General features: G+C 45.5%; 1 protein-coding gene across 1 annotated transcript in view; it reads right to left on the minus strand.

Moving 5' to 3' along the window:
• The window catches only part of LOC124620039, an 81596-nt gene that overhangs the window by 22702 nt on the left and 37979 nt on the right, over positions 1-20915 (minus strand). Inside the window, exon 2 of the mRNA XM_047146705.1 lies at positions 880-980. Coding sequence (XP_047002661.1) covers positions 880-980 — 101 coding nt within the window. The remainder of the gene's footprint in view (positions 1-879; positions 981-20915) is intronic.

Here is a 20915-nt window from a genome sequence, read left to right on the forward strand (position 1 = left end):
AGTTGGAAGACTGAGTGTTTCTGTCGAAGTGTAGCCAGCAAGGGAGCAGTTAGATTTTTATACAGGGGTGAGGCGAATATACTATGGAAAGATTAGTGGTGTGAGTACATGGTATTTTGGGATAAGTGTAATTGCGATGGAGATGATGTCCTGTTTAAGAAAAGAAAAGCTGGAAAGAGAAAAAGGAAAAGAAAAAGGAGAAGGATAGAAGAGATAGCAGAAAAAAAGGAAAAGGAGACAGGTAAGAAGCAAAAAAGAAAAAGATGAAACACGGAAAAGGACAGGAAATAAAGGGCAAGAGCTGGAAATGGGGAAAGAACAGGAAACAGGGGGAGAGGAGAGGAAAATGGGTAAGAACAGGAGAAAGGGGAAAAATACGCAATATGAGGAATTATGAGAAATGGGAAAAGGGAAAACAGCAGGAGAAAGGGGAGCGAAAGTGTGATACGGAAGGATAATGAAAGAGTGAGAGGAATTTGGAATTAAAGGGGAAAGAAAAGTGGAAGAGGGAAAAGTGGAAGAAAGAACAGGGACAGATGAAATAATAGGAGAAGGCGAGAAAGATGACGAACCAAAGAAAAGAGAAAAAGATGAAGAAGTAAAAGTGGACACCGGAAAGAAGAAGAAAGCCTAGGATTTCTTCTGTGACGAAAAATGGGGAGAGTTGGGTTGATCTGATAAAAACGTGTTTGTGAGGATAGGAAGTCCAAGTAGGTGTAAGGTTGGGCGATATTTTGGTACAAAACACAAAAATTAAGTTGAGTGAATATAGTAGAAGAGGACTAGTTTATTATGGGGAACTTCAGAGGCCAGTAAAGAAGCTTTTTTGTGTGTATGAGCAGAAGTACCTGTGTTGTATTGAAAGGGACTGCTACTTACCAGTGAGCAGTATGGATGTGTCCTGGCGGACGTTGCCAGCTCTAGCCAGCACCGGTTTCTGCGGTATGGCGAACTCCTCGACTGTGGTGCTGCGTGAGTCCCTGAAAATGCAAAAGATGTTGCTGTATTAACCAACAGAGCGTGTAGTGCTGCGTCAACGTCTGTAGTTGTGTAGAAATTCAGTGTTTTCCATTACAGTTGCAGAAATACTGCTGGTATCTGTGGTGTCACTGTCTCCATCACAACAACACTAATGTTAGTTACAACTGTTACAACAAACTGAAAAAAAATGTGACGTATTAGGTTCATGACAGTGCCTTAGTTATTCGGATTTCAGAACTGTATTTGATGTATGATGTAGATTTCATATGATGTACATGCACATTATGCTGCAATCATTAATGCCATTAAAAGGCGTGACATAAAATCAAAGAAGATCTAAATATGTTTGTTTGGAATAGCCCTGCACGCAAGACGGCAAAGCATCAACTGTGGTGGATCGCGATCAACCTAACAGTTTCCAGATATTTTCGGTGGATACCAGTTTGTAGCCGGTATAAACACACCGGGAGGTCTCGTGCTAAATGTGGAAGAGGCTCTGCGAACGGACATGGAACCCATCGTGTACAGCAGGCCGCAAATTGTATCGTAGCTCATATCGGCACGAATGTCGCCTCCCTATTGTATTCTGAGCGCTCCCTCGTTCTCCTCTGATTTTTGACTGAACTGATATTTAAATCAGCTTGCTTCACTCGTGGCATAGAAGCACGTTCCACAATTTGCAGTTATCTTACACAGACCCTGTAGCAGACCTTTGGTTTGGAGTCGAGAGGAAGACCTAAACCGGAGCCTCAGAAAATAATGTGACGATCTCGGATGCAAATTTCTTCACCACCACTGTCAAGGTAGCAGAGTACGTGAGACGTGTTTTTTTTTCTTTTTTTAAATTTGAGAAGTTCCTCTGTAGACTCGATGATGAATCTGAAAAAGGAGTGGATGAGGCACGGTAATCACATATGACAACATTCATCCTTAAAAAAAGAGAAACCAATAATATGGTATCAGTTAACTGCACGAGAGTCCACGGTAAGGTCCCAAAAAGATAAACCTATTAAAAGTAATAGTGACCACGTAGTACTAGGAACGGAAGGCTGGCTGAAACGGAAAGTGAATTACCAGCCAAATCCTTATTAAAAAAAAAAAGTGAAGGACACCAAGTGAGAATTCAGAGACTGTATTTTCCGAGAAGAATAGGGGGACATGTTATGTCCTCCTGAGTACTTCTTGAGAAATAAATACGATGGAAAAACAAGAGAAATTAGAGCTCATTCAAAGGCTTACTGACTGTCGCTTCTTCTTCGCATGCCGTTCGTAACCCGACCAGGAAAAGAGGCAACCAAAAGTATGAAAGACATTCTTATACCAACTAAAGCTCATATTACGTGGAACTTTATTTTTCTGTGACTCGTTTCGATGTGGCGTCATCATTTGGCAGATTTCAGTGTATGAACTAAGTGTCCGTGGTAAGGACTTTGCTAAAATGTAGCAGACGTATCTTCTGCCTGACCCTGTAACATGGTCTGCCGTTTATAGAATAAATGAAGTAATTCTCCCATAAAACAGGTGCATCAGTGGCTTTTAAATGGTTTTTGCTGTGTCAGGACCTAAATTCCTTCTAATATAATGAGGACACATTCATGTTGCTCAGTGGTATTGGGCACGTGCCAATGGTACGGAATTTTCTAGTCCACGTGAACGGTAGCAACTCCATTAGCTGTCGTGTCAAGGATACACACTGCTGCGTATGCGCAGACGCTCTGCACAACGTTATCTTCAGAGGGCGCCTCGCAGCTTGCGGTATCAGAGTATAGCATAATAATACGGCGCCTCCTAGAGGGCGCTCATACCAGGAACTACTTTTTGCTACAATTCATATTTGCGACACATCCGCCATTAGTTACGTCTGTCATCATACAGTACTGAAACCCGAAACTGTTTGATGCAGCCGCCAGATACACTGAAGCGCCAAAGAAGCTAGTATAGGCATGCGTATTCAAATACAGAGATATGTAAACAGGCAGAATACGGCTCTGCGGTCGGCAACGTCCATATAAGACAACAGGTGTCTGGCGCACTTCTTAGATCGGTTACTGCTGCTAGACGGCAGGCTAGCAAGATTGAAGTGAGTTTGAAAGTGATGTTATAGTCGGCTCACGAGCGATGGGACACAGTATCTCCGAGGTAGCGACGAAGTGTGGATTTTCCCGTGCGACCATTTCACGAATGTATAGTGGATATCAGGAATCCGGTATAACATCAAACCCTCTACATCGCTGCGGCCGGGAATAGATTCTGCATGAACGGGACCAACGACGACTGAAGAGAATCGTTCGACTTGACAGAATTGTAACCCTTCCGCAAATTGCTACAGATTTCAATGCTGGTCTGTCAATAAGTGTCAGCGTGCGAACCATTCAACGATACATAAACGATGTGGGCTTTCGTAGTCGAATGCCCACTCATGCACCCTCGATGACTGCACGACACAAAGCCTTACGACTCACCTGCGCCCGTCAACACCGACATTGGGCTGTTGATGACTGGATACATGTTGCCTGCTCGGACGAGTCTCGTTTCAAATTGTACCGAGCGGATGGACGTGTACAGGTATGGAGAGAACCTCATGAATCCATGGACTCTGCGTGTCAGCAGAGGACTGTTCAAGCTGGTGGAGGCTCTCCATTGGCGTGAGGCGAGTACAGTTGCAGTGATATGGGACCGCTGATGCGTCTAGACACGACTCTGGCAGGTGACACGTACATAAGCAGCCTGTCTGATCACCTGCATCCATACATGTCCATTGTGCATTCCGACGGACTTAGGCAATTCCAGCAGGACATTGCGACACCCCACACGTCCAGAACTGTTACAGAGTGGCTCGAGGAACACTCTTCAGAGTTTAAACACTTCCGCTGGCCACCAAACTCCCCAGACATGAACATTATTGAACATACCTGGGGTGCCTTGCAACGTGCTGTTCAGAAGAGATCTCCACCCCCTCGTACTTTTACGAATTTATGGACAGCCCTGCAGGATTCATGGTGTCAGTTCCCTGCAGCACTGCTTCAGACATTAATGGAATCAATACCACGTCCTGTTGGGACACTTCTGCGTGCTCGCATGGGCCCTACACGATATTAGGATAGTGTAGCAGTTTATTTGGCTGTTCAGTGTACAGTCGATGGTTTCACCAGGACGACAGTGAACCCCGTGGAGGAAATGCGGGGTGGCAGACGGCTAGCGGCCGAGAGGACAGACTTATTATTCGGCCGGGTAGGATCGTACGTCTACGTCACGTACACTGGTGTCCAAAATTAAAACAACAAACCGACATTTTGCAAGGCTGCATTTATTTTGCCACAAAACAGTATAATCAGCTCATAGTATAGTAGAATGTAAAGAATACGGAACTTAAAAACTGCAACAAGCGTAACGCTAGACAAAAACGTTCTTCGTTTTTTCCTAACTTAACGGATTTACATACACATTCCGACAGCTGGTTAAATCGCTCATTATGGGGTGTGACGACCCCTTGGAGAAATACAGGCCTGACAAACGACGAGGTATGCTGTGAATGATGTCATCAATCTCATGTTGAGTGAATAACGCCTATTCTTTCTGCAGCACTGCTCGCAAATCTTGGAGAGTGGTTGGTGGATGCTGTCGTGATACAACCCGTGTCCCTAGTGCATCTCAGACGTGCTCTATGGGACTCAAATTGAGAGTGCGATCAGGCCACGCCGTGCGTGCAATATCTTCCGTTTCCAGGAAAACATCAACCACGCGTTGAGCATTATCGTCCATGAATATGATGTCTGGGCCCACAGAACCTCGCAGCAACTGCACCTTGAGTGCCAATATCTCTTCACAATAACCGACAGCATTAAAATTTGCCGATTTAACCGTAGAAGCCGGTCTGGGTGGCCGAGCGGTTCTAGGCGCTGCAGTCTGGAACCGCGCGACCGCTACAGTCGCAGGTTCGAATCCTGCCTCGGGCATGGGTGTGTGTGATGCCCTTAGGTTAGTTAGGTTTAAGTGGTTCTAAGTTCTAGGGGACTGATGACCTCAGAAGTTAAGTCCCATACTGCTGAGAGCCATTTGAACCATTTTAACCGTAGAATTTGATGAAGAGGTGTTTGAGTGGTCAACATAATTCCTTCCCACACCATTAGGGATCATCCTCGATATCAGTCTCTTTCCACAATGGTTGTGTCCCGAAATCGTGTTCCATTTTCCCTCCAGATGGGAATACGTCGAGAATCACTGTCCGGCCTAAAACGGGAATCATCTGCGAAAAGAACATTGGCCCACCGTCCGACCGTCCAGGTGGTATGTTGACGGCCCCACTCTATACGTTCCCTTCTGCAAGATGCGCCAGAGGTAGACATGCAGCAGGTCTCCGACAACAAAGGCCAGTCTGCCCAAGCCTTCTGTACATCGTTTGTCTATCTACAACAATTCCAGTGGATGCCACGAGGTCAGATGCCAGTTACCGTGCAGCACTAAGTCGTTACCGTTGTGCTCTTACAGCCAAATGACGGCCCTCTCTTTCTGATGTTACACGTGGTCGACACTGCCCTGGTCTTCGGGATACAATTTAGATCTCTATAAATTGTTGCCACACCCGAAAAACAGTGGAACTATTCACATTGAGCCATCGGGCCACATCAGCTTGTGACTGTGCTGCTTCCGTTCTTTCTATGGCCCTCCACCGCAGAGAGTCTGGTAGGCGTCTTCTCTGTGCCATGCTGCACCGTCTGTGACTATGTACACAGCGATTGTGGGCCTAGGACATCAGTATCCCGTTTGATAGGCGCTCTGACGCCATCGTTGGCTTAGTTGTCCTTTGACCAGAACGCCATCTTCCGTGCGGGACAACATCGTACGTGGGAACGAAGTTTTTCGCGACGGCACTTATATGTAAAACATTCTCGTTATTCTTGCCGTGTCAGTTCCGGATAAAACTCGAGCTTTAGACGATTACCTCCATCGTCATCCTCAATAGAGGAAGGTCCACTGGACCTGACGGGATACCAATTCGATTCTACACAGAGTACGCGAAAGAACTTGCCCCCCTTCTAACAGCCGTGTACCGCAAGTCTCTAGAGGAACGGAGGGTTCCAAATGATTGGAAAAGAGCACAGATAGTCCCAGTCTTCAAGAAGGGTCGTCGAGCAGATGCGCAAAACTATAGACCTATATCTCTTACGTCGATCTCTTGTAGAATTTTAGAACATGTTTTTTGCTCGCGTATCATGTCATTTCTGGAAACCCAGAATCTACTATGTAGGAATCAACATGGATTCCGGAAACAGCGATCGTGTGAGACCCAACTCGCCTTATTTGTTCATGAGACCCAGAAAATATTAGATACAGGCTCCCAGGTAGATGCTATTTTTCTTGACTTCCGGAAGGCGTTCGATACAGTTCCGCACTGTCGCCTGATAAACAAAGTAAGAGCCTACGGAATATCAGACCAGCTGTGTGGCTGGATTGAAGAGTTTTTAGCAAACAGAACACAGCATGTTGTTATCAATGGAGAGACGTCTACAGACGTTAAAGTAACCTCTGGCGTGCCACAGGGGAGTGTTATGGGACCATTGCTTTTCACAATATATATAAATGACCTAGTAGATAGTGTCGGAAGTCCCATGCGGCTTTTCGCGGATGATGCTGTAGTATACAGAGAAGTTGCTGCATTAGAAAATTGTAGCGAAATACAGGAAGATCTGCAGCGGATAGGCACTTGGTGCAGGGAGTGGCAACTGACCCTTAACATAGACAAATGTAATGTATTGCGAATACATAGAAAGAAGGATCCTTTATTGTATGATTATATGATAGCGGAACAAACACTGGTAGCAGTTACTTCTGTAAAATATCTGGGAGTATGCGTACGGAACGATTTGAAGTGGAATGATCATATAAAATTAATTGTTGGTAAGGCGGGTACCAGGTTGAGATTCATTGGGAGATTGGTTAGAAAATGTAGTCCATCAACAAAGGAGGTGGCTTACAAAACACTCGTTCGACCTATACTTGAGTATTGCTCATCAGTGTGGGATCCGTACCAGGTCGGGTTGACGGAGGAGATAGAAAAGATCCAAAGAAGAGCGGCGCGTTTCGTCACCGGGTTATTTGGTAACCGTGATAGCGTTACGGAGATGTTTAATAAACTCAAGTGGCAGACTCTGCAAGAGAGGCGCTCTGCATCGCGGTGTAGCTTGCTCGCCAGGTTTCGAGAGGGTGCGTTTCTGGATGAGGTATCGAATATATTGCTTCCCCCTACTTATACCTCCCGAGGAGATCACGAATGTAAAATTAGAGAGATTAGAGCGCGCACGGAGGCTTTCAGACAGTCGTTCTTCCCGCGAACCATACGCGACTGGAACAGGAAAGGGAGGTAATGACAGTGGCACGTAAAGTGCCCTCCGCCACACACCGTTGGGTGGCTTGCGGAGTATCAATGTAGATGTAGATGTAGGAGCTGACTGTCTTCACTGCTGCTGTGGTAGCCTTCTTTATAGCCCGTGGACAGCTTATGATTGGTCGGCGATTACGTACTGCCGTCGCAGATTATGTCACTGTGTGCGCCGGTGGCGCCACCGCTTCCGTTGGAACGTAAACCTTGGAAGGAACGTCTCTGCTGCTTCACTGCATCAAGCGCTCGTATCCACGCACAGCTCAGATGGTATCCGCTATCGCGGTTAAAGTCCTTTATGCTCATTCTTATTTCAACAGCCTCCTTAATAACAGAATCCCAGCACGTGGAGGCATGGGACAGAATTTTTGTTTCATCGAACAAAATTTTATGTTTGTTCGTGAGGCTGTGCTCCCCAATTGCCGATTTCTCCAGTTCTCTATTTTTAATGTGGCGTTGGTGTTTTGCACAGCGGTCGGAAACGACAAGAATCGTCTGACCTATATAATTACTTCCACACTCACAGGGTATATTATAAACTCGATGGACCCTGAGGCCGAGATTGTCCTTAACTGGGCGCATCATCTCCTTAATTTCTTTAGGAGGTCAAAAAACCGGTCTTATACCTCTTCTACGCAGGACTTTTCCTATTTTGCTGGAAATCGCGCCACAAAAAGGAAGAACCGTAATCGGTGTTTCATCCTGTGAGTGTGCAGCTTTTTCACGTTTCCTTTCTTTGGAGAACGCTGCCCTTATATCACGTGCACCATAGCCATTCTTTCGGAACACGTACTTCAGATGGTTGATCTCGGACCTTGAGTCGTCCTCGTCAGAAACAGTTTTTGCTCTATATACCAAAGTGTTCAAAACGGCTCTCTTCTGAGCAGGATGATGGAAACTATGTGTATTCAGGTATAAATTGGTATGCGTCGGCTTACGTTATACAGAGTGGCCGCCGGCCGTTGTGGCCGTGCGTTTCTAGGCGCTTCAGTCCGGATCCGCGCTGCTGCTACGGTCGCAGGTTCGAATCCTGCCTCGGGCATTGGTGTGTGTGATGTCCTTAGGTTAGTTAGGTTTAAGCAGTTCTAAGTTCTAGGGGACTTATGACCACAGATGATGAGTCCCATAGTGCTCAGAGCCATTTGAACCATTTGAACCTTAATTGTGGACGCCAGTGTACACGGGCTTGTCCGCAGCGAGGCAAGTAGCCACAAGGACAGCACGTCGACGTCTGCAGCGCCGCGCGCTGTCAGCAGTCAGCACGGAGGCCCAGCGTTGCGGCCACTCTTGACGCGGCAGCGGAAAGGCGCGGACTGACGGCGGGCCGCCAGATGCCCAGCACCGGCACACAGGAATGGCAGTCACCGTGTCGCGATCCCGCGTACATTACCGCGGTGGACGTGTCCGCATGTGGAGACGCCGAGGAGAACGAATTTTGCCACACTGCATTCGTTATCCTCATAAACACCTGGCTTGTGTCTCTTCGCAGTTTATGGGCGCTCAACAGCAAGGCTATCAGCGCCCGTACGAAAATTAAGCGGTTAAAATGGCTAAAAATGTCGTCATATAATAATCTCACGTAGTGATTAAAATTCTTCTGGGTATTATGCCGCATCATAGCTAAAAAACTAACAGCAATATTAAACTGAAAAAAAATCATAAGAAAGGTAGCTAAAACCAAAGGGAGCAGAACACGAGAAGAAGGCAAAGAAGAGAAGCTTCCACTGGTACACTTACCATACGTAGAAGGCGTCAGTGAACGGCAACGTCCTCCACCGACGAGGTTTCAAACCGATTTTTCGAAGCAGTCTCAGGATCCACGAAATGATAGGCTCCACCAAGGATGTAGACAACAAACTTAACACTGCAGGTGTTTACGAACTACGGTGTGAGTGCGGAGCTGCCTACATAGGAGAAACCAGGAGACCTGTCAGCTTACGAGTAGCAGAACACGAACGCTATGTACGATTACAACAACATAATAGATCGGCGATAGCGGAACACCAGCGTGACTGTGGACAACCTATCAGGTTCCAGGAAGCCCGAGTACTGGCGAAAGAATCGTGGATGCGAGAACACAAAATACGGGAGGCGATCGAAATTATTAAGCAGCCTGACAACATCAACAGAGAAAATGGCTACAAACTCCCGGCGTCCTGGCTGCCGGCCATCCCAGTCCAACGGGCCGCGAGCGGCCGCGGGGCAGAAGCTACATGGGACTCGGACGTATCTGCACAAACATCTGTAGTGCAACTGTCAGTCCACTTCTGCGCACACCAGGAGGAAAACTTGCCGACCAGAAGCCGAACGCTGATTGGCGCACAGCTACCAATCGTCGACGACATGGACATCCACGAATAGCCTCTTTCTTTCCATCTTCCCTTACGTCATGACTGGCCAGTCATATTAGAGGGCCAATTAAAAGTTTTACAACAGTGACGTCAGACATCGATAGTCTGTAATAAATAGAAGCACCTATCCCCATGAAAAACCAGTCGTGCCCTGAGGAAGGCCGTTGCAATTCGGCCGAAAAGTCGGTTTTAGTTTATTATTGCTGTTAGTTTTTTAGCTATGACGCGGCATAATACCCAGATGAATTTTAATCACTATGACACTGGCCGCGGAACCCTAAGTTCTTAAATCAATAATCTCACATCCCTTAAGTTAACATAAAATGCCTGAAATGTGCTAAAACTTTGGTTGGAAACAAGGACTACATGAGAAGAGATAAAATAACTAGACAAGGGAATGTGACTGGTTGACCACTTACAAGAACCATGAATGAACCGACCAGCCGGCTAACAGATTAAAAACGTCTCCCTAAAATTGCAAGGAACATTTCGGGCAATGGACAAAACCTTAAAAAGTCCTACCACATTAGTTCGTTTGTGAATTGAAATAGAGGGCGAATTCGTTGGCACATGAGCCGATGCCCTCTCGTCTGAAAATAAAACACAATCTACTAAAATGTGGCGCACTATGGCCTGTACGACACAAGTACCACGCATTGGAGGGTCCTTCCACCGATACAAACTGGCGTGACGGTACGGGGTACCCTTCGGTACACCACACGATCGTCTCGTGTCAACATAGCCAATAATATGGACAGCAGTCGTCACTTTTTCAAGATTGGTTGCTGTACCGTACCCTCGAGGTCTCTGAGGCATTTTTGAACAAGATAACGCAGGACCGCATGTTCCCCGTGCTGTCCTGTTCCGCCTCGATACAGAGGGTGATCGACTGCTGCGCTGACAAGCACAGTCTTCACATCTCTCACCCCCTGAAAAAATCTAGTCACGGTTTGCCAAGAGAGTGGCAGGCCATCAGTAGCCAACAACCTCGGTTACTGAACTCTGACAGAATCGAAGCATCACGCGATGATGTAGCCGTACCATTCATTGAAGTGCAGGTCGACTCGACGCCCAACCTGGTTAGACACGTCGTCGCTGTCAGAGGTAGTAGCGCCGCGTACCCAGTTATGATCCCTGTACACCCCCCCACCCCACCCCCCACCCCAATCATACACACAGAGCCAAAAAAAAATCTGCTACAAATATGATCATGTATTAAGTAAAGTCGTATGGCTATGTTGGCTGCGACACCCCAAGGAGTAGGTTCAACCACGTAAGCGGAAAGAGTTTCCTTCCTTCGCGGTCTAATGGAATCTTCCCTTGCGGACTTGTGAAACTTGTGTCTTACACGTATTTCTAGAGTATAGGTGACAATAATGGGTGCTTGTATAGTGTGCTGTTTCGCCTCTGTTCTGTTACGATAATAAGAGGAGGGAGAGGGTGAAAGCAGGGGTCGGCACACAGCGTACTCTTTTCGAACAGCACCAGCGGAGGGGGGAGGGCCGACCTTAACGTCTCCAATCGATGGATGGATGATCATCAACAGTGTCACATGCTCCCACTTATGAGACGCTGCGAGCAAGTCGGAATTCAACCCAGGATATGGTCGCGAACGCTGGTGATGAGAAACTTAACGCCACCACCTCTTCTCCCCCTTCCAACCATATAGTGGCAGTGAAAATTTCGTCCATCATCACAATGGAAAAGTTATTAATTGGTGTTCTGCAAATGCGCTTGCTCTGAACTTTAACAAAACACAGTACATCCAGTCATTCAGTGTTCATGTGAAAATTGATAGAAGGAACAGTAGCATGACTCTTACCTCCACCTGACAGTAACATGTAAGTAAACTACAAATTGCAAAGGGTTATGAAGAGCAACGGAACTTCCGACTCTGCCTTGGGAAGCATTGTAAAATTTTTATAATATAGTAGAGGAAGAGGGTAAGGATGATTCCAGACATTGCCATGAAGAATTGCTTTAGATATTGTCTCTCGAGGAACTGAAGCCACAATTGCTCCTCTCAGAGAGTGTTCACTACTGTAGATGGCTGGATCATAGTTGATAATGATGATGATGAATTGGACAAAATGTTCCAGCATGGTATGGGAAGCTTCACCTTAGTTTGCCTGGAGAATTACATTATTCCTGACAGCATTAACAGCATATCTAGTTCATCTCCCCGGAATACTCTAGTCATGCTATTTCCTGCTCTCTGGATTGATTGGGCTGTGAGATTTTTTTAACAGGAATTGCATAATAGTTATTCTAGTCGGTTAGAAAGTTGGCTTCTCAAGTTGTGACAGTTGCAGGCCTGTGTCAGAAGTGACACAATCTACACTGGACAGTTCAATTGAAAAATACTTATAAATATACTCGATATTAAGTGATAATCAATCACAATTCATATCGGCTTAATAAAATTCTTCTCTTTTTGAGGCCGCATTGTCAACTATAAAATTGCAGTTAGCAATACCCCGGAAGGCGTCTTGCAATAGTCGCCGAAACGTCGGAATTTTGTAGTTGACAACGCGGCGTCAAACACAGAAGAAATTTATTGACTGTGACAACGGCCGCGGAAGCCTACATTCACATAGTACATCCAATTTTCTGCTGCATAAATATAACATATCAAGAGAAGTCAGAGCCAGGGTAGAGCATGCTAAGATTTTGGGTGTACATATAGATGATAATCTTAATTGGAAAATTCATATTTTAGGTCTCCTAAAGTGACTAGGTTCAGTAACTTTTGCAATCAGAATAATTGCCGATTCTGAGGATACAGAAATTAGTAAGCTAAAATACTTTGCAAACTTTCGCTCTGTGATGCCATACGGAATAATATTTTGTGGTAACTCAACGCTTGGGCAAAAAGTATTCACTGCTCAAAAGAAAGTAGTTAGAATAATGTATGTGGCTCATAGTCGCACATCTTGTAGGCATCTGTTTAAAAGGCTAGGAATTCTTACAACAGCCTCACAGTCTATTTGCTCTGTAATGAAATTTGTTCTCAGCAACATGGACCTCTTTATAAACAACAGTGACATTCATGATTATAATACCGGAAGAAAGTAGGACTTACACGATCCTCTACTCAATCTATCTTTGGCGCAGAAAGGGGTAAAACACGTTGTAATAAAACTTTTCGATAAATTAACCAGATGAAATAAATTGTCGGACAGACAGCAGTAATAGTTTCAAAAATAAACTGAAATCGTATCTACCTTGACAACTCCTTCTATACCATGGATGAATTCATGACTATGCACTTTGTGCCATTTAAGAGAAACGGGTAGGTAATAAAAATTTTAAGCTTAAAAAAATGGGAACCTTGATTCATGTGTGCATTTCTTATGCACTAGACACGTTCCACGTCATAACGGTTACCATGAGACTGATCATTGGAACACGTAACTAACTAACCCTTCAAGACGATCGCCACCGAACATGCGTCGTTCATTAGCGACCGCGTCTGAAGCTGCGGAGGTGGTTTGGTAACGTGTTCTGCCCTCTACATTGTATACGCTCAGTAAGAAAAATTTCGTCGTTATCTGTCCTTCACGATATTGCAATTGCAGCGGCGAGCAGTGTACTATGTTCAGGTTTTCTTTGGTTATCCTTAAATCTCATGAGTCGAACGCCGGAGTCATTCTTTCAACAGGCCTAACCAGTTCTTCCTCCCCCCATGAACCATGGACCTTGCCGTTGGTGGGGAGGCTTGCGTGCCTCAGCGATACAGATGGCCGTACCGTAGGTGCAACCACAACGGAGGGGCATCTGTTGAGAGGCCAGACAAACGTGTGGTTCCTGAAGAGGGCAGCAGCCTTTTCAGTAGTTGCAGGGGCAACAGTCTGGATGATTGACTGATCTGGCCTTGTAACACTAACCAAAACGGCCTTGCTGTGCTGGTACTGCGAACGGCTGAAAGCAAGGGGAAACTACAGCCGTAATTTTTCCCGAGGGCATGCAGCTTTACTGTATGGTTAAATGATGATGGCGTCCTCTTGGGAAAAATATTCCGGAGGTAAAATAGTCCCCCATTCGGATCTCCGGGCGGGGACTACTCAAGAGGACGTCGTTATCAGGAGAAAGAAAACTGGCGTTCTGCGGATCGGAGCGTGGAATGTCAGATCCCTTAATCGGGCAGGTAGGTTAGAAAACTTTAAAAGGGAAATGGATAGGTTAAAGTTAGATATAGTGGGAATTAGTGAAGTTCGGTGGCAGGAGGAACAAGACTTTTGGTCAGGTGAATACAGGGTTATAAATACAAAATCAAATAGGGGTAATGCAGGAGTAGGTTTAATAACGAATAAAAAAATAAGAGTGCGGGTAATCTACTACAAACAGCATAGTGAACGCATTATTGTGGCCAAGATAGACACGAAGCCACACCTACTACAGTAGTACAAGCCAACTAGCTCTGCAGATGTTGAAGAAATAGATGAAATGTATGACGAGATAAAAGAAATTATTCAGGTAGTGAAGGGAGACGAAAATTTAATAGTCATGGGTGACTGGAATTCGAGAGTAGGAAAAGGGAGAGATGGAAAAGTAGTAGGTGAATATGGAATGGGGATAAGGAATGAAAGGGGAAGCCGCCTGGTAGAATTTTGCGCACAGCACAATTCAATCATAGATAACACTTGATTTAAGAATCGTGACAGAAGGTTGTAGACGTGGAAAGGGCCTGGAAATACTAGAAGGTGTCAGATAGATTATATAATGGTCAGACAGAGATTTAGGAACCAGGTATTAAATTGTAAGACATTTCCAGGGACTCTGACCACAATCTATTGGTTATGAACTGTAGATTAAAACTGAAGAAACTGCAAAAAGGTGGGAATTTAAGGAGATGGGACCTGGATAAACTGAAAGAACCAGAGGTTGTACAGAGTTTCAGGGAGAGCATAAGGGAACAATTGACAGGAATGGGGGAAAGAAATACAGTAGAAGAAGAATGGGTAGCCTTGAGGGATGAAGTAGTGAAGGTAGCAGAGGATCAAGTAGGTAAAAAGACGAGGGCTACTAGAAATGTTTGGGTAACAGAAGAAATATTGAATTTAATTGATGAAAGGAGAAAATATAAAAATGCAGTAAATGAAGCAGGCAAAAAGGAATACAAACGTCTCAAAAATGAGATCGACAGGAAGTGCAAATTGGCTAAGCAGGGATGGCTAGAGGATAAATGTAAGCATGTAGAGGCTTATCTGACTAGGGGTAAGATAGATACTGCCTACAGGAAAATTAAAGAGACCTTTGGAGAAAAGAGAACCACTTGTATGAATATCAAGAGCTCAGATGGAAACCCAGTTCTGAGCAAAGAAGGGAAAGCAGAAAGGTGGAAGGAGTATATAGAGGGTCTATACAAGGGCGACGTACTTGAGGACAATATTCTGGAAATGGAAGAGAATGTGGATGAAGACGAAATGGGAGATACAATACTGCGTGAAGAGTTCGACAGAGCACTGAAAGACTTGAGTCGAAACAAGGCCCTGGGAGTAGACAACATTCCATTAGAACTACTGACGGCCTTGGGAGAGCCAGTCCTGACAAAACTCTACCATCTCGTGAGCAGGATGTATGAGACAGGCGAAATACCCTCAGACTTCAAGAGGAATATAATAATTCCAATCCCAAAGAAAGCAGGTGTTGACAGATGTGAAAATTACCGAACAATCAGTTTAATAAGTCACAGCTGCAAAATACTAACGCGAATTCTTTACAGACGAATGGAAAAACTAGTAGACGCCGACCTTGGGGAAGATCAGTTTGGATTGCGTAGAAACATTGGAACACATGAGGCAATACTGACCTTACGACTTATCTTAGAAGAAAGATTAAGGAAAGACAAACCTATGTTTCTAGCATTTGTAGACTTAGAGAAAGCTTTTGACAATGTTGACTGGAATACTCTCTTTCAAATTCTAAAGGTGGCACGGGTAAAATACAGGGAGCGAAAGGCTATTTACAATTTGTACAGAAACCAGATGGCACTTACAAGAGTCGAGGGACATGAGAGGGAAGCAGCGGTTGGGAAGGGAGTGAGACAGGGTTGTAGCCTCTCCCCGATGTTATTCAATCTGTATATTGAGCAAGCAGTAAAGGAAACAAAAGAAAAATTCGGATTAGGTATTAAAATCCATGGAGCAGAAACGAAAACTTTGAGGTTCGCCGATGGCGTTGTAATTCTGTCAGAGACAGCAAAGGACTTGGAAGAGCAGTTGAACGGAATGGACAGTGACTTGAAAGGAGAATATAAGATGAACATCATCAAAAGCAAAACGAGGATAATGGAATGTAGTCGAATTAAGTTGGGTGATGCTGCGGGAATTAGATTAGGAAATGAGACAGTTAAAGTAGTAAAGGAGTTTTGCTATTTGGGAGCAAAGTAACTGATGATGGTCGAAGTAGAGAGGATATAAAATGTAGACTGGCAATGGCAAGGAAAGCGTTTCTGAAGAAGAGAAATTTGTTAACATCGAGTATAGATTTAAGTGTAAGGAAGTCATTTCTGAAAGTATTTGGAGTGTAGCCATGTATGGAAGTGAAATATGGACGATAAATAGTTAGGACAAGAAGGGAATAGAAGCTTTCGAAATGTGGTGCTACAGAAGAATGCTGAAGATTAGATGGGTAGATCATATAACTAATGAGGAGGTATTGAATAGAATTGGGGAGAAGAGGAGTTTGTGGCACAACTTGACAAAGAGAAGGGATCGGTTGGTAGGACATGTTCTGAGGCATCAAGGGATCACAAATTTAAAATTGGAGGGCAGCGCGGAGGGTAAAAATCGTAGAGGGAGACCAAGAGATGAATACACTAAGCAGATTCAGAAGGATGTAGGTTGCAGTAAGTACTGGGAGATGAAGAAGCTTCCACAGGATAGAGTAGCATGGAGAGCTGCTTCAAACCAGTCTCAGGACTGAAGACCACAACAGCAACAACAACCAGTTCTTTTCCCACACTTTTTCAGTGCAAGCGCACTACTGCCATTCATCACAAGCCCTCTTTATCGCTGAGACGTGAAAGTATAATCCTCCTTCCTGCGTACGAGAACATTCTGATAATAAATAACAATAACAACGAGCGATAGACGAATAGTGCAACCCTCATGCTTTCGCTCTACGTGTGTTTGTACACACAGGTGAAACAGCTGCGCAGTAGACGGTCTTTACGGCTACCAGTAAACGTACGCCGTTTACGACCCGAGATACGAGGGTTAATTTTCCCGTCGTTAGCGTCGTTAGACTGTCGTTTGCACGGGCGACGGATGGACGCCAGCTCAGCGGCGCAGTTTACAGCGACGGCTGGCAGTGTGGAGATAGGCCGAGCGACGGCGCACTGCGACTGTTTGCCGAGTACAATCTGCACTCCGCCATCTTTCCATTAGGGGCAGCATTTTAGCCATCAGTAGATAGCACTGCGCACGATCGTCCTAGAAAGGCGTGTTATCGCGAACGCCGTTTCTGCACAGAACTGCGAATTCGAGCAATGCACAGCGGACATTGTCAAAGATTATTTACAGTTACATCGTCCGCCTAAAAAGTTCCGAGATTGATTTTATTCCTGGCGTATAAGTGCCATCGGCGTAACTAGGCTGACAGCTTGAACCGGCACCTGCAAACAACATACACTGACGGAATAAAAATCGCACCACCAACAAGGCGTTGCGCGACGTAAACGAATGTTCGTAGGCACGTATCTACCTCTGAAAGAAGATGTCTATTCGGTTTTCGCGCCAGTCGCATAAGAGTGGCGCTGGTAGTGCCACTATGAAAATGGAAACCAGGTCTGCTTTAAATCTCACTGTAACGGTCGTGAACGATAGTTACCTATGAGACAGCACGTGGTGGGGAACCTCACTGGGTTTAGTTGGTTGGTTTGATGCTGAAAGGGACCAAACTGCGTGGTTATCGGTCCCTTGTTCCATTGAACTAAGTCCATGGGATAAAACGAAGCCGGCCGGGGTGGCCGAGCGGTTTTAGGCGCTACAGTCTGGAACCGTGCGACTGCTACGGTCACAGGTTCGAATCCTGCCTCGGGCATGGATGTGTGTGCTGTCCTTAGGTTAGTTAGGTTTAAGTAGTTCTAAGTTCTAGGCGACTGATGACCTCAGAAGTTAAGTAACATAGTGCTCAGAGCCATTTGAATTTGATAAAACGGAAAGCAAACAGGACATAGGACACACCACAGGAGTTCTAAATGGACAAAAAAAAAAAAAAAAAAAAAAAAAAACACAAAGCTGAACACACTAGGGACAACAGAAGACAAGAAAAGCACAGACAAACAAGAAACAGGCAGAAGTGAAACAACAGCAGAGCAGATGTCCTGGGCTGGCTGATCACGAGGATAAAAAAAGGATGAACCAGCCACTCTGCAACACATTAAAATCTCTAACCTGAAAGTATGAGGGTAGAGAGCACAGCGAGACAAAGGACAAGAACTAAAATTTAAACCGAAGAATAAAAACCAGCGTCAAGGAGAAAATGTAAAACCAAGTTAGCCGTGGAGGCATCTTCTCCTAAAATCGAAGGAAGAGAGTCAGGGAGATTAAAATTCCGTCGTAGAGCGGCTAGATGTGGACAGTCCACCAAAAGGTGGACGACTGTCAAACGGGAACCGTAGCGACAACGTGATGGGGCCTCACGCCGGAGAAGATAGCCATGCGTCAGCCAAGTGTGGCCGATGCGAAGGCGGTAGAGGGCCACAGAGTCCCTGCGAAAAGCCCGCAGAGAAGACTTCCACTCAGTTGTGGGCTCCTTGATGGCGCGGAGTGTATTGGGCGTGAATAAGCTGCGCCGTTCGGCATTTCAAATCCCGAGAACTTCGCGGCGTAACACCGATCGGAGGTCAGATTGGGGTACACCAATCTCCAGAAGCGGCTTACGAGTGGCCTGTTTGGCCAGCTTGTCAACGAGCTCATTTCCCGGGATTCCAACATGCCCCGGAGTCCATACAAAGGCTACTGAACGACCAGATCGTTCGATGGCATAAACCGAGTCCTGGATAGTTGCTACCAGAGGATGGCGTGGGTAGCACTGATCAATGGCCTGTAAACAACTCAGCGAATCACTGCAGACCAGGTAGGACACACCGGAGCACACTGGGTTTGAACGAGGTCGTGTAATAGGGCTACGGGAAGCTGAATCTTCCTTCTGCAGTATTGCAGGCAGACTTCTCAAGAATGTGGCCACTCTATGCTGCTGGCAGCGGTGGTCGCGAGGATCTACAGTCGCAAGAAGACCGGGCTCCGGGCGGAATCGAGGCACTACCGAGAGGGAAGATCACCTTTTTCGGCGTGTGGCTCTGGCGCATCGTACTGTATCTGCATCAGCAATATGAGAAGCAGTTGGCACCATAGTGATGAAACGAGCTGTTGGAAATCGATTACGTCAAGGACTGCTCCGTGTTAGACGCCCCGTGGCGTGCACTCCTCTGACCCCAAACCACCGCCATTTGCAACTTCAGTGGTGTCAAGTGAGAGCTCATTGAATGGCAGCGAGGAGGTCCGTTATGTTTTCTGATGATAGCTTGTTTTGCCTCGGTGCCAGTGATGCCCGTGTGTTGGTTAGAAGAAGGGCAGTTTAGGGCCTGCAACCAACCCTCTTCCGTGGTAGACACACTGGACCTACACCTAGAGTTATGGTCTGGGATGCGATTTCATGTGACAGGGGGAGCACCCTCGTTGTTATCCCCCAAGAATGCAAAATCGTATGTACGTCTGGTGATTCGACCTGTTGTGCTACTATTCGTGAACTGCATTCCAGGAGATGTTTTCCAACATGATAACGCTCGCCCACATACCGCTGTTGTGACCCAACAAGGTTATGCGCAGACTCGGTGAATAAAGGAACATACCGAAAACACTGACAGGGAGAAAGGACTGTATGATACGACATCTGTTAAGACATCAGCGAATAACCTCCATGGTACCAGAGAGAGCTGCAGAGAGCAAAACCTGTAGGAGAAGAGAGAGATTGGAATACGTCCACCAAATAATTGAGGACGTTGGGTGCATGTGGTACTCTGAGAGGAAGAGTTTGGTGCAGGAGAGGAATTCGTGGCGGGCCGTACCAAATCAGTGAGAAGTCTATGAAAAAAAAGAAGAATAGTGTATAAAATTAAGCCACAGTCTGTCAAATGTCCATGTTGCCTATTGTACATCCAACAGGCAGCTATAAGTCTGTCAGTCTGCTCCTCTCCTTTTTTTACTCGGGTTTCATACATCAACGACTATGTAAAAACAGGAAAAAACAATGTCGATGCAAAAACATGAGAAATGTGCAGACACGCTCTTCACACACATTTCTAGTACCGCCTGAAACATTCGTTTATGGCCCTTCGCTCCGTGTGGGCAGGCTCACGAAAAGACAATAGAAGGCAAGAGACCTAGAGGAAGATCACGAGACAGATAGCTCGTGGGAGTAAAGGAATTTCTGAAGAAGACATGAGAAGAATGGCACAGAGTGGAGAAAGAAAGTGGTGGGAGAACAGATGGAGAGCGGTATGTTCCAAAGAGACCGAGCCAGGGGCTCCATACTATAGAGCAGGATGATGACAAAGACACAAGTCGAAACAAGGTACCTGGAGTGGACGACATTCCCTCAGTATTACCGAGACCCTTGGGAAACATTCCGTGATAAAACTATTCCACCTGGTATGTAATATATATGAGGCAAAATACTCCAAGACATAAACAGGAACGTAATAATTCCAATTCGAAAGACAGGTGTGAATATTATAGAATCAACAGTTTAATCACTGATGATTACAGAATACTGTCAAGAATTATTCACACACGAATCGAAGGTCTGGTAGTAGAACAATTTGGGTTCCAGCGAAATGTTGAAACTTGCGAGGTAGTACTGAACCTACGATTTATTCTTTGATGATAGGCTGAAGAAAGACAAATTCGTGTTTACAACATTTTTAGATCTGGAGAAAACTGTTCGCTGGAATTCACTCGTTGAAATTTTGAAGGTAGGAGGGCTTCGAGGAGTGAAAGGTTATTTACGACTTATTTACGACTTGTACGGCAACCAGATGGTAGTCGAAGGGCATGAGAGGGTAGCAGGGACAGGGGGCAGAGTGAGACGATGTTGTGGACTATCCTTCATGTTATTCAGTCCGTACATTGAGCAAAGAGGTAAAGGAAACCAACGACACATTTGGAAAGGGATTTAAGTTCAGCGAGGAGAAATAA

This window comes from Schistocerca americana, chromosome 6 (assembly GCF_021461395.2).
Source record: "Schistocerca americana isolate TAMUIC-IGC-003095 chromosome 6, iqSchAmer2.1, whole genome shotgun sequence".
NCBI classification, from domain to species: Eukaryota; Metazoa; Arthropoda; class Insecta; order Orthoptera; family Acrididae; genus Schistocerca; species Schistocerca americana.